We start from the raw sequence: 12,983 nt of genomic DNA, 5'->3' as shown, positions 1-12,983 counted from the left end.
ATGGGGAAGGAGAAAGGGAAGGGGAAGGGGATGAGGATGAGGAAGGGGAAGGAGAAGGGGAAGGGGATGAGGATGGGGAAGGAGAAAGGGATGGGGAAGGGGATGAGGATGGGGAAGGAGAAAGGGAAGGGACAGAAAGAGAAGGAAGGGAAATGCTGCCAGGTGCTGCCCCTACTGCCTCGACCAGCCTTCCCAGGTCCTGGCTCTGGAGGAAGGAGGATATTTCCGTTACTTCCTTCTTGGTTTTGGGTTATTGGTTTGTTATTTAAGAAATTCTATTAAAAAGCTACTTAAAAGCGAGCTTAGGACTACAAAACGGGTTCTCCAAAGTTAATGAGCGCTGGGGTTAATCAAACGGTGCCGGGAGGAGTCACAAGGCCAGCTGTTCTCTGTACTGCACGCCGTGCACCTGGGGCAGGCCCCACTGGGCCGACACAACAAGTGTGGATGGACTGCGGCCGTTCTGCCCCGGATGGGTGCGACAGGGCCGCGTGTGAGGAAGGTGCCGGTGGGACAGGCGCAGGGGGTGCTGTCACGATGGCGTCGCTCTCCAAACCTCGTCCTGGCCAGCCAGTGGAGCACCTTGCGAGCAGGGAGCAGGCTGGCAGCAGGCCGAGGCAGCAGCTGCCCTCACGGCAGCTCAGTGAGGCCAGGAGGGAGCTGGGTGAATAATGGCGGGGCCAGGAAGGAGCTGCCTGAATAAAATGGCACCCGGCGTCAGCCCCCTGCCAGAGCCCGGTGCAAAGCCCTGGGGCTCAGGAGAGACTCCCCTGGCCAAGGCATGCCGCACAGACCTCGTCCCACCTCAGGCTGGCTGCCCTTCCCAGCCCCTCCAAACACCAAAAACATTCCTAACATTCACTAAGCACTTGAAGTGTTCCCAGAAAAGCCCAAATTGCGCCAAGTGACGGAGGAGGCCCAGCACGTATTCAGATTGTTTGCTGCCGTCTGTTGCCAGCACTTTTCCATCTGCCTTTGAAGCGTGTGGACGCTGCCAGCAGCCATGGAGCAGCCTGGCTGGGCTCCCACGTCCCTACCTGCAGCGTTCATCAGGCCGCAGCACGCACTCAGGTCACTTTGTCATTTTTTCCTGGCACTGTGGGTGCAGCAGGGGTGTGCAGAGCTGGCTGCCCTCACAGCCACCCCGCACTGCGCCAGCTTCTTCTCAGTCCTAAATATTCCTGCCCCTTGTATAGGTGCAGATAGCAATTCCTTTGTTAATCAAAGCTGTGCATCAGAATTTCCTTCATCAGATTTGGCTGAATACGCCTATACAGGCTGGTGGCGTCTTCACCTCACTCCTGAATTAAGATCTATAATCATTGCTTTTCCCTACCAAAGCCACCAGCTGGTGGCCCCGACGTGGATGCCATGTTTCAGCAACAACTTATTAAGCCCTGCAGTTACATTTTTTTTGTTGTTGTTTTTGACTTTATTAAACAGTATTAATTCATGATCATAGCTCTATAATTCTGTTGGTGGTTGCCTAGGGAACAGTGATCATGACCTGATTACATTCAATTTGGGCAGAGAATAATCCATTCAGTAAACCAAAATACATATTGCTTTAAAAAGTCAAACCCCAGAAAGCCAAGAAAAAACAGTGAGAAATATTGGTGGTGGGAAAAGGCAGATGGGAAAATGTGTGTGAAAAAAGGGAATTCTTTACGATTTCTTTCCAAGAGCCTCCAAGCTAGTATCAAAGAAGGAGAAAAAAAAAAAGTAATAATTAGTATTTTTTTTTAAAAATAGAATAAATGGATGAAAGAGGAAGTAGATAGGAAGTCTGGGCACTTTATGACAGGTAATTTGTACTGGCAGTGCTGCAGGGCGAGCAGTGCACATGCACCCCGTTACGCTGCAGGGGCTGTGTCTACGAGCACCGTGCCTCCTGCCTGGCCTTGGCACTCTGCTCCCTCGTTCCTGCCTCTCCCCCTTGGCTGCCTCCCACATCCCCGTCCTCCTCGGGGCGCAGTGCCCCTGCCTGGTGGCAGCAGGCCCACTGACTCCTTCCTTATGTTCCTTGCGCTTTGTTACTCAACACGCAGCATGCAGGCGAGCTGCAGCCAGTGTGCCAGCACCTCCCTCCTGGATGATAAAACTCGTTTAGAGCCCGTCACTGCGTACACATAGCACTATTTTTTATGTTGCCTTGAATTCAGTTATACTGAATCGCATTTTAAGTCTTTCTGCTCAGCCACTTGACATCACGCAACCCCTCCCCAGCTTTTCACAGCCTGCTTTCATTTTAACCACTCCGAGGCACTGCGCATCGCCAGCAGGAGCTGCTCTCTCTCATGGATGTATTGACCAGCACAGGTCTGGCACAGATTGTGCCCATTTATTCCCACACCATCTCCTAACTTCTAAGCAGTTCCTTTACAAGCAAAAGCTCACTGTAAATCCATCCTTAATGTCCTGCAGAGGTTTGTAGTGAGGCCCCATCCCTGCCAGCCGCAGTGGGCTTCCAGCAAACTTCTTCTTTCTGATGAGTTTGCAAACACTGGCTATAATTTTTGTGTGGTAAGCAAATTGTGCTCAAAATATATTTTGTCTATGTGAATGTGGCTTTTAACTTGCTGAGGGTTTTGCATCTTGCTGTTTTCCTTGTTTGAAAAAGAAAATGCCTGTTTTTGAAGAATTTTATTTTAACTATTTGTTTGCGTTTTGACTAGCTTGCCTTGCTGTTAAGCCGTCCCCCAGCAGGTTCACCGCGGTAAAACCTCTGTGTCTTGGTGGCACACTGGCTAGATGACATCTCCCCATCATTTACAAGTATTTTCCTCTCTATTTCATTTTCACTTCTCCCTGTGAGTTTCTCTGTTTTACAGTAGTTCCTTCTGGCAAGGTTAGGTAAGCTTGCCAAGGGTTTTTGCCCTTGTCTGTGCCCATTTTGCAGCCTGGCAGCTCCTGACAGGCTGCTGCAGGGCCGAGGCAGCGGTTGCCGTCCCGTGATACCACCAGCATGGCCCGGCTTGCTGCTGAGAACTGAGCCCAGCGTTAATGAAGCACAATCCCAGCCGTATCAGGTCACGCTAAAGCCCAGATCCTGCCATCAGCAGTTGGCGATGTCTGGGAAAGCGTGCAGAGACCAGGGGAGCATGTATTCCCAGAGGATTCACGGAGGATTTTCCCAGTCCATCGCTCAGGGGCTGCTCCTTCTTGTGGTTCTCCAGATGCAGTCATTTGGGATGTCTTTGCTGCCACATTTCTCCCCTGAAGCCTCCCTACACAGCGGTTTCTCGCTCTCACAGCCTTGTGGCCTCCCTCAGCAGTTTGGGCGCATCGTCCCCATCCTGTCCTGGTGGAGTGCCCTCCTCCCTCACCCTCTGTGCCTCCTGGGCCACTCCCTGGGGGTTCCTGCAGATGCCCAGTGCACCTAGCTGCTTCCCAATGCACCTAACTGCACCCCACGCCTTTACTTGCTTGGTCCCGTGCCTCCCCCAGCCCTTTGCACGCCCGGTCCTCCACCAGCTCCTCCTCGCCTCCCGCTCCGGGCTGTCCCTTTCACCAACGCCTTATCGTCACCCAAACCAGGCTGCCTGCTCCTCCTGCCAGGGCTGCAGGCACGGCAGAGCACCACCTGCATCTCCTCTTGTCCTGGAGGCTGTTTTCAATGTCTCTTTTCCTCTGAACTTTGCTGAAGGGCCAGAGTTATGAATTTACCTCTGGATGATTCCCTGCACCACTGCTCACCGATCTCACCCCATCCTTGATCTAAAAACCCTCCTGGGATTGCTTTCAGTTTAAGAGCTGACTTGGTTTTCATTTAGACCTCATCATTCCTCTGAATGTTTTCTCTATTCTGAAAATTTCTCTATTTTTTTCCTAAGACTAAAGGCAACCTGCCTAACCAGCAGCCTGCCCACCCTTGCTGTGTGAGCCGCGCTGGCTGCAGTGTATCCAGTTTCCTCTAAAGCTGTGTTTTAGGTGAGCCTTTGACTCTTCCTGCAATGCTCCCAGTTTCTGCAAGACGTAACGGATGGATGCTCACCCCGAGGCTCTGAAGCAGCAAGGTGCCGATCTGCTCCCCACTTGCACGAGAAACATCCCTGGCATCTGCTCTTGGGAGGTGGCGCTCTGGGGTAACAAATACGGTCCCCAGTATTGCAACAGCCAGCACTGCAGCTAAGTCAACAAGTGGGAAGAAACTAGGACAAAATGGGAAGTGATCTCAGCAGAAGTCAGCTCTGTTTGCCTGTCTCTGACCTGGGGTTCGTGGTTTGGGGCTGTCCAGGGAAGCGTCGCTGGCAGCTCCTGCTCTGTGGGTGGCGGGGAGCACTGGGACGTGGCCAGGTTCGTCCCTGGGTGCTGCACGGCCACACCGGCGTCGTCAAGCAGTGCTCCCCAGCACTCGCTAGGTGTGGATATCCTCAGCACGGACCTCAGCCCCCCGGCCATGCAGCCCAGGGGCTATCCTGTGGGCTGGTGTCCCCAGGCTCGGGGACACACAACCCGGCTCTGCCAGCATGAAAAGGTGCTGCTGCACCAGAGGCCACCTCCCTGGGGACAGCCGCTGGCTGGGTTGACGTTGGACACAGGAAGATGGTTGTAAACTGGAATATCTGGAAGGAGGAGGTGACCAGCAGGTTTCGGCAGTGGGGTTAGCAGCTGTGCCAGCACAGGGGCTGACTTCTCATCCCTTCAGATGTTGGTGATGAGTGCGACGGAGCCATCGGGCGGGGGGGGACACCCACGATCAAGCACTCTCCAGCTTTCCGACACAGGGAGGTGGGAAGGTGGTCACTGCAGTTTGTCTTCTGCCCATGCCTAGCAATGGATGTGACTGCCCCGTCCTCCCCGCCCCGCACCCGGCTGCAGCCTCAGTCCTCGCACCTTCGCGTGCTGCTGCCCCTCTCCGCAGGTCTGCCCTGACCCTGCTCCCACCCCGCTGCCCCAGCGCGTCTCCTGAGCACCAGCTGAGTCACCGCGGTGTCACCCTGCCTCATTGCAACATCTCCCATTTGCTGTTCCAGGAGCAACGAGGAGCCTGTAAATACTGTCTTTGGCAAGACTTATGTTTTGATCTAATCGCTCCGCTTCCTTCAAAGCCAGGCACAGAGAAGAGCCGAGTGAGGCAATAGGGAAGGTCACGGGGAAGCTGTAATTGGGGAAGATCAAACCATGCTGTAGGAGGGGCGTGGACGCGGCAGGGCTGGCTCAACCCAGGCTGACGCGAGGCTGCAGCGCCATGGGACTGCCTTTCAAAGGCACCAGCTGCCCCACATACTCCCCAGGACCTATGGTCATGCTGCCGAGCTCCCTGCCACTGCGGCACAGACCCCACGCGAGAGCTCTGCTCGCACCGTCCCTGTTATACCTGCAGTAGGTTGAAAGCATCGTGTTTGCAACGTGGTCCCAAGCGATGGGGAAAAGCCAGAAGGAGCTCGCCAGCCACCCGTGGAGCGCACCGAGCCCCAGCTGACCGCGCTCGGAGGGAAGGCACGCGCCATCCCGCCCTGGCTAACCTGCACCACTCACGCTTCAAAGCACGCGTGCGGCTCCGCCGAGGGTTGGCGACTCGCCGAGCTGGGAGAGCTCCTGCTGCCCCGAGCCCTGCAGTGAGCTCTGCTGGCAGCTGCCAGGCAGCCGAGCGCGGGTGGGAGCTTTGCCGGGCAAGCCGGGCTCGGGGCTGCTCGGTCCTCGCTGGCAGCCAGGCGATGTGTCCGAGGGCACGTCGTCCCCTCCGCAGACACCCGCTGCCGGGGGTGACCAGGGCCGGTTGTGGGGACGCTTCCCCCCCGGGCTCCCCTTTTTCCCCTGCCGCTGGGCCGCCCAGGGCCTCCCGTTGCAGCCCCCCTCGGAGCCCCCAGCCCTGCCCCGGGCCCCGTCGTGTTGCGCAGCGCGATCACGGGGTGTCGCTCCCCGGCTTTGTGCGGCTATTTTTAAAGCTGATATTGCAGCTTTGCTCTCTCCCTCCCTGAGGAAGCTTCCCCCTCGTCCTGCTTTTGTTCCTTTCATTTTCTGAAGGCACGCAGGGTCAGCCGGGGCGCTGGGGGGGGGGGCTGTGCCAAAACCACCCCGCGGTGAGAACACGGCAGCGGCAGCGATCTTCAAAGCGCCCAACGCGGCCCTCGCAGGGCCCATCTCAGCGGCGAGCGGGACGGCCCGCGGCTCTTCGGCCGCCGGGGAAGGGCAGGAGGCTGCGGGCCGCCCGCTGCCCGCACGTGTCCCCGCGCTCCCGCACCTCCGGGCCGGGAGCGCCCGCGGGCACGCGCAACCCTCGCGCGCGCGCCCCCCCCCATCCAACGCCCGCAGCCGGCCGCGTCCCGCGGGCTCAGCCTCGCCGCCCCGGGGCGCGCGCTCGCGGACGCGCGCGTGCGCACGCCGCGTGCACGCGCACGCCCGGCGCGTGCGCGGGGCGGGGCGGCTCCCGGGATGGCGGCGGCGGAGGCGGCGGCGCGGGTGCGGCGCTGAGGCCGGAGCCGCCCGGCCGGGGGGTGCCGGTGAGTGCGGGCCGGGGGGGCCGGGCCGGGCCGGGCCGGGCCGAGGGGGGCCGGGTGCTGCCGGTCGGGCTCCGGCCCCGCGGGGCGGCGGCGGCCGAGCCCCCCCCCCGACATCGCCGCGCGGCACCGGGCGGGTCCCCGGGGGGGTCCTCGGGGGGTCCCCGGTGGGGTCCCCGGGGGTGGCGGCGCCCCTGCCGGTGCTCGCCCTCGGGGCTCGGGAAGCGCTCGGCACCGGGCGAGCTCCCGGAGCCGCCTCGCTGCCGCCGGGCCTCGGGTGCCGCCGGTGCCGGGCCCGCAGCCGGCGCTGCCCCGCTGGCGTTCGCGGGACGGGCGCGGGGGCGAGCGTCGAGCCGGCGAAGGCGCGCGCGGTGCGGGGCGCGTGCCCGCGGGGGGCGGGCGAGCCCTCGGGGGCCGTCGGTGGCCGGGCGAGGAGCCGCTGGCCCCCGGGCGGGCAGGTGCCGGCGGTGCGGGCGGCTTCGTGAGGGCGTCAAAAAGCCCCGGCGGGGGTCTCGGGGGGTCGGGCTGCACGGAGCTGCGGCCTCGCAGCCTGCCCGCGTGCCCGCAGCGAGCGGGGCTCGAGGCCGTGTCACCCCGCGGGGAGCAGAGCCGGGCCGGGAGCTGCGGGTCCAACGCCGCCGTTCCCACCCGGCTGCTCCCCGCCGGCACCGCCGAGCCGTCAGGGAAGGAGCCCGGGCGGCCCCGGCCGCGCTGTGCCGCACCGATGGCGGGCAGGAGGCTGCGGGGCTTGCGGCTGTGCCACGGGGCTGTGCCGAGCCGGCCGGGCCCCATCCTGCCGGGCTCGCTGCCTCCCGGCGAGTTTTATGGCTCTGTGCGCCCGGCCTCTCGCACTGCGGTAGGTTGTGGCTTTTTTTACGGTCTGGCCGCTCGTCGCACGGCTCCTGCGTTTCCTGCAGCAGCGAGGGGAAAGGAAACGCGGCAGCAGGAGCCGCGGCCGCTGGCGGCCCCGGGTAGGCTGTCCTGGAGCTGCTGGAGACAGGATTTCCTGGAGGTGTCGGAAATCGCTCACGACTCCCAGAAACGCTGTCCAGAGCCTCACCCTTCCAGCACCGGGGGTGCCCTCGCCTGGGACGTGGCTGCCATCACCCCGCGGTCCCCGGCACGGCCGCTGCCCGCCCTGCAGCAGGCACCGTGCTCGGCCCCGGCTGCTGCCTCCAGCCTTCCAGGGACGCTCCCTCCCCGAGCTGGTGGGAGAAGCGATTAAAAAAAAGCCACGTCTGCCATTTCCAGGCCGCGTTCCTATGGCAACAGGACATCAGAAGAGCAGAAATGCAGCGAGCGCTCTGAAATAACCGCTGCTCCCAGGAGCACGTGGCCTTCACCCGGCCCTTCTGGGGGGATGGCAGCGGGGTCGGGCTGTGGCCGCTGTCCCTGCCCGTCCTCCTGCCCCGATCCGAACCCGCCGGGCCCATCTGCAGCCACCCCGGCACCTCGTGGGCAGGAGGGCGGCCGTGGGGCCAGCCCTGTGCCCGTGTGCTCAGCAGGCTCTCTCTCCCTCGGCGCTCCGGTGCAGAAAGCGGGGTGTTTCTGGGGAGGTGGAACTGGGGGACGGCGCGTTACCGGAGCTGTGCTCTCGGAAGCTGGCCATGTTCCTGCTTCCCCTGGGCTGCGCCTCTGGCGGGGAAAGGCACTCCTGGCTGGCAGAGCGAGCGCTGAGGTCGGGCAGAAGAGCGTCTCTGGAGGGTAACCTGATCTGCCCCGGCACGACGGGGTTGCAGGTGAATTGCGTGGTGTCCTCTCGCAAGGTACGCGCGGTGCCTCCCACGGCCGCCCGGATCCATCTGTGCACAGCCTCGCTTCCCAAGGACGGCGATCCCGCTGGAGCTGGCCCCAGGAGCGTGGCCGGGGCAGCAGAGCCCCGCCGCAGAGCTCGCCCAGGGAGCGCCTTCCCAAAAAGGCTTTCCCTTCAGGTTTTGCACGTTCTGTGTTGAAAAAATCATTTCTGGGGATGCTCAGAACGTGGGAAACCTTTCTTTTTTTTGCGCTCAGGTCTGTAAGAGCAGCCCTGCTGTAACCGAGCTCCTTCCTTCTCTTGTTCCGCAGCCAGCAAACAGTTCAGTGCGGGTTTTCTTGGGACACTTAAAAAAGGGTGGACAAATTTGATTGGCAATACGGGAGTTTTCTGACGTTGTGTAGCGTTGGCGTTACCCAAGAGGTGCTTGACACTTTCTCAGAGAGGTGACAGCCCCGCTGGGAGCAGCAGCGCCGCGCGGGCGCTCGGGAGGCGTCCGGCTCGCCCCCGAGGGTGCGGCAGGGCGAGCAGCAGGTAGGTCGCTGTCGGATTGTCTATGAAACAAAGAAGCAATGGTTTTGGTTGCCTTGATTCGTTCCCGATGCCCCTCAAGTAAGTGCAGGAGGAGGTTTTTGTGCTCGGGTGGTTTGCGTGGGCGCGCGTGGGTCCTGTCGTCCGCTTTGCTGCGCGTGGGGCTGGGGGCCGGAGGGGTCCCGGCCCTACCTGCGGCATTTCTGCCAGGGCGTCCCCCTGGGGACGAGAGGGCACGGGATGGGCTTCGGTGTGTTGCAACTGGGATCTAGCAGCAGCCACCTTTGCAAAATCCCCTTTGCTGTTCCTCCCCTGCCTGCTGCCTGGAAGGGGTGGTGTCTGACGGGCTTCTTCTGGAGCAGGCCTCTTCTTCTTTTTCTGGGTTACTGCACAGAACAGGACAGCCCGGCACAGATGTTGCTCGCTGTTGCAAGAATCTAACTTCTTTGTATCAAACAGTAAAAAAGCAGATGGCTTTTCGCTTAGAGCTTGCACCTGGATTTTGATTCAGGGCCGGAAAGAAGTGTGCCAAGCCAGGAGGACACCTGGAGGGCTCAGGGACGAGGCTATGTAGGGCAGGCTGGGCAGATGTTGCTTTATCCACGGACCCGCGTGGATTTTCAACCTGCTCTTGCTGCCCTTCTGTTACTCCCAGCTGCTGGCGCTGTGCTGGTGCTGTGGTTTTACCAGGCTCCGGCCGGGTGGGTTGCTGACCTCCCCCCGGCCTTGCTGGGCGGCTTCGCCTTGCACTTGCAGCTCTCCGCCGAGGCTGTTGGCGCTATTAATCTCTGGAGGCCCAGCCGTCTGGGGGTGCTTTTGGCCGCAGGAAGCGGTCACAGCGGCAGCAGAGCAGCCCCACTGCAGCCAGGGGGAGGAGGAGGCGGCTGTCGGCGCAGGGGCAGCCGGGTGAGGCACTGCCCGTGTCTCTGTGGCCGCCCCTCAGAGCCAGCTTGCCCGTGTCTGCAGGCGATGCTTTTGTGCAGTGTCTGCTGAAAATACACCTTTGTTCTCACGGCAAGCCTCCAAACCTGGGCAGCCGCGTGAGGTTCAGGGAGCTGGTGCTGCACCCACCGGAGCTGGAGAACCTGCTGCCGAGCATCTCCCGTGCCATTTCTGGGAGGCAGCGTGTCCAGCACAGCAGGGGTGTTGGTTGGCTCAATAGCTCCTTTCCCCCAACTTTATGGTTTGCATTTCCCGGCTCCAGTTGCTGAATGTGATGCGTTGGAGTGAATTCAGCTGCCTGGCACAAGACCTTTGAGTTCAGGGGTTTGTGAAAGATAATTATTTGGCATTTATCCTGAGCTGCTGGCGGGGCCATGCGTCCTCCTCTTGTCTCGTAGTCCCAGGGTCAACCGTGTTGCTGGCGGGCTGTGCTCGTGCCGGGGCTGACCCCCTGCAGTGGGGTGACGTGGTGAGTGGCAGCACAGCTCACCTCCCACTGGGGCTGGAGAGCTTCCTCGGGAACCCCTACGTGCCTGCCGGAGGGATGGCTAAGCTGGAAGCGGGAGGAGGGCTGGGGGTTCCTCCAGAGAGGGGAAGGGCTTGGGTGCAGCACCCTGGGGCGCGGACCTTTCTCCCCTGTGCTTCTCTCAACCTTGCCTCTCGTCTGGGACAAGAGTTTGTTCTGGGAAAGCACCGCTAACATTGCAAAACCAACACTTCTGACGCCCGGTGTCGCGGGAGGCGGAGGCGCAGCCTGAAATCTTAACCAAAAGAGTGGGCTACGAGTGCTTTCCTGGCCGTCCTCGGGCTAGTTGTGGTTCCGTAATCCTGTGCTCACACCCCTTAACTAAAGCTTTTCCCCGCCTGGGGCTGGGTGAAGGACCCCTACGAGGGGGCGCAGCTGCCAGCAGTGGGTCACGGCCCGTGCGGTGGCTCCGTGTGCACGGCAGCCTTCGGGGTGACTTGCAGAGCCCTGGGCAGCAGCGTGCTCGCCCGGCGGCTCTCTCCCGACGCCCCGGGGCGGCGGCGGCGCTGCCCGTGCCCGTGGGGCTCCTGCCCTGCTCTGCGTGGTGGGTGCAGCGCCCCAGGAGCGCGTCTGGGCTCCGTGACTGCGACGTCTCCTGGTGCTCGCAGGCTGGGTTTCCAAACAGCAGCCCCCCTCGCTGCGTGTCCAGATGCTTGCAGCTGCCTCGAGGCCGTGCAGATGGCTGGGACCAGGTAGCACCAGAAACCCAAGGCGCCTCTGGCTCTCGAGGGCTCCTAATGGCCCTTGAGGAGGGAGCACAGCGGTTATTTTCCACTGTTTCGGGGCTGAGCCAGTTGTTGCAACATCCTTCTGGGAACGGCGATAGCCGCCCTCGGCCTTGCTGCCGACGCCTGGGATGTTTCCCATCGGCGTGGCCGGTCTCCTCGCACCGTCATCATCATCAGCTCCTGGCGCTCCCTGTGGCAAAATGAAACTTGGGTGCCCAGCTCGCAGAAGTATTGCAGTGCCCAAACACGGGGCTGGGGGTGATTTAGGGCTGCTGTCCGCCCGTGGCAGCAGGTGGGCTTACATCCCGGGAGCTCTGCAGGGAGAGCACGGCACTTTCGGGCTCGAGCTCCTGCCTTGCTGCAGGGGTTCCTGAGGGCCAGGCTGGGAGCAATGGGGCAGGTGGGTCGGGAGGGAGCTTCGCTGCCCTGGCGGGGCTCAGCAGCCTCCGCTCCACCACGCAGCGAGCCTGGGGGCCGAGCAGCTCGCGAAGCAAGCTCCTGGGCCTTGGCGGTGGGGAGCTGCCTGGCTCTGCGAGGGCACCGTGCTCACTGCTCTCTCCTGTTCCCCAGAGTCCTGCGAAGCGGCGGCGGTCCCCGTCCGATGGGAGGATGGTTGTTCTCAGGCAGTTTGGGCTGCTCCTCTGGAAGAACTACATCCTGCAGGTAGGCTGGCACGGCGCTCCTGGGGGGACACTGCCTTTGTCACTGCCAGACGTGGTTACATCAGAGCTTTCCTGGCGTCCTGGTTCTTGTGCTTCTGTGTCCGGGACAGACGGGCAGGGATCAACGCCTGTCTGCCTCTGTCCCCATCCCCTCATGCCCATGCTTCACCATTACCCTCGCTTCTGAAATCAGGCGGAGTTCAGCTTCCCTGCACACAGGCACGATAACCCCCGCGCCCTCCTGTGCGGCGGTGGCTTTTCTGAGCTATCTCCTTACACAAATCCTTTAACGTCCTCCAGCGGCGGCAGTTCCTGCGCAGCGCCTGGAAACCTGCCGCGACCCAGATGGTTTTACCCCATTGCTTTCCGCCGTCCTCAGAAGCAGCTTTTAGGGGTGCGTGGGCTGCCTTAAACCACCACTGTCCTGGCATCTGCTCGCAGCCCGGCTCTGTGCGTGAGCCTGGGAGCCTGGGGCTCGCTGCTCATCCTGGTGCCAGCCTTGTCCAGCGGAGTGGCAGCAGGAGGGGGCTGCAGCCCCCGGGAGCAGCGTGGCCGTGCCTCTCACCAGGCCTGGGCAGCACGGGAGGAGGGAGCAGCAGGCTGTTTTTGCAGCTTCAGTCCCCCTTCTGCACATCAGCACGGCGTCGTGTAAAAGTAAACAGCGGGCAGAGGGGAGGGTGAGCTGGGCTGCTGCCTCGGTGCTAGGAGCAGGGCCAACTTGCAGCGCCCCACCAGGAGCGTGCCTGTGAGCAGCCTCCCGGCACAGGGAGGGGAACACACCTCCCCCAGGCGTGCTTCGGGTACCTCTCGTCACCTTTTCCGAGGCTGGGCACTGACTCGGCTCTGCCATGCCAGAATTCAGAGGGGCGTTTGTTCCCCGCTCAGCCTCCAGCAGGAGATGTGGTCCCGGCCAAGGTGTGGAGCTCCCAAGCTGTCGGCAGGCGATGTGGAGCTGGGGGCCGGGGTGGGGGCACGCGGCTTGCCCCGGGCTGGCAGCAGCAGCCGTTTGCCGTGATGGTTGTGGATGAGCGTCCCTGTTGCCTCTGAAACACGGCAGCGTGAACGACTTCCGCGGTAGCGAAAGCCCGTGCTGGTAAATGTGTATTAGCCGCCAAGTTCACGGAGCCAGGCAGCCCTTCTGGAGAAAGTCCAGGGGACTATTAGAGGGTTAATATGATAGTAAATCTGCAGGAGGCAGCTGGTCTGCAAGAGCTGCATTATAAAACCATCAGACAACTGCAACACTCACTTTTATGAGCGTCGCCTTTGGAACACTCCTTTTCCCTGCCAGCCCAGAGCCTCCGCATCCCGTCTGCGATGCCAGGGCTGACTCTGTGTTCCTTGCGCTGAGAGGCTGCCCAACTTGCTCCTTTTTTCCCTCCCATCTGAAAAATAAAA

The 12,983-nt window shown here is 61.6% G+C and overlaps 1 protein-coding gene across 1 annotated transcript in view; it reads left to right on the top strand.

Annotated features, from left to right (window-relative positions):
• The first annotated feature begins 6,334 nt into the window (after nucleotides 1-6,334).
• The window catches only part of ABCA3 (ATP binding cassette subfamily A member 3), a 29,657-nt gene continuing 23,008 nt past the window's right edge, over nucleotides 6,335-12,983 (top strand). Inside the window, exons 1-2 of the mRNA XM_080556150.1 lie at nucleotides 6,335-6,446; nucleotides 11,494-11,586. Of these exons, the coding sequence (XP_080412276.1) occupies nucleotides 11,533-11,586 (54 nt within the window). The 5' untranslated portion in view covers nucleotides 6,335-6,446; nucleotides 11,494-11,532. The remainder of the gene's footprint in view (nucleotides 6,447-11,493; nucleotides 11,587-12,983) is intronic.

The sequence above is a fragment of the Anser brachyrhynchus genome, assembly GCF_964034855.1.
Source record: "Anser brachyrhynchus genome assembly, chromosome: 15".
NCBI classification, from domain to species: domain Eukaryota; kingdom Metazoa; phylum Chordata; class Aves; order Anseriformes; family Anatidae; genus Anser; species Anser brachyrhynchus.
This window is presented reverse-complemented; position numbering and strand designations above follow the sequence as displayed.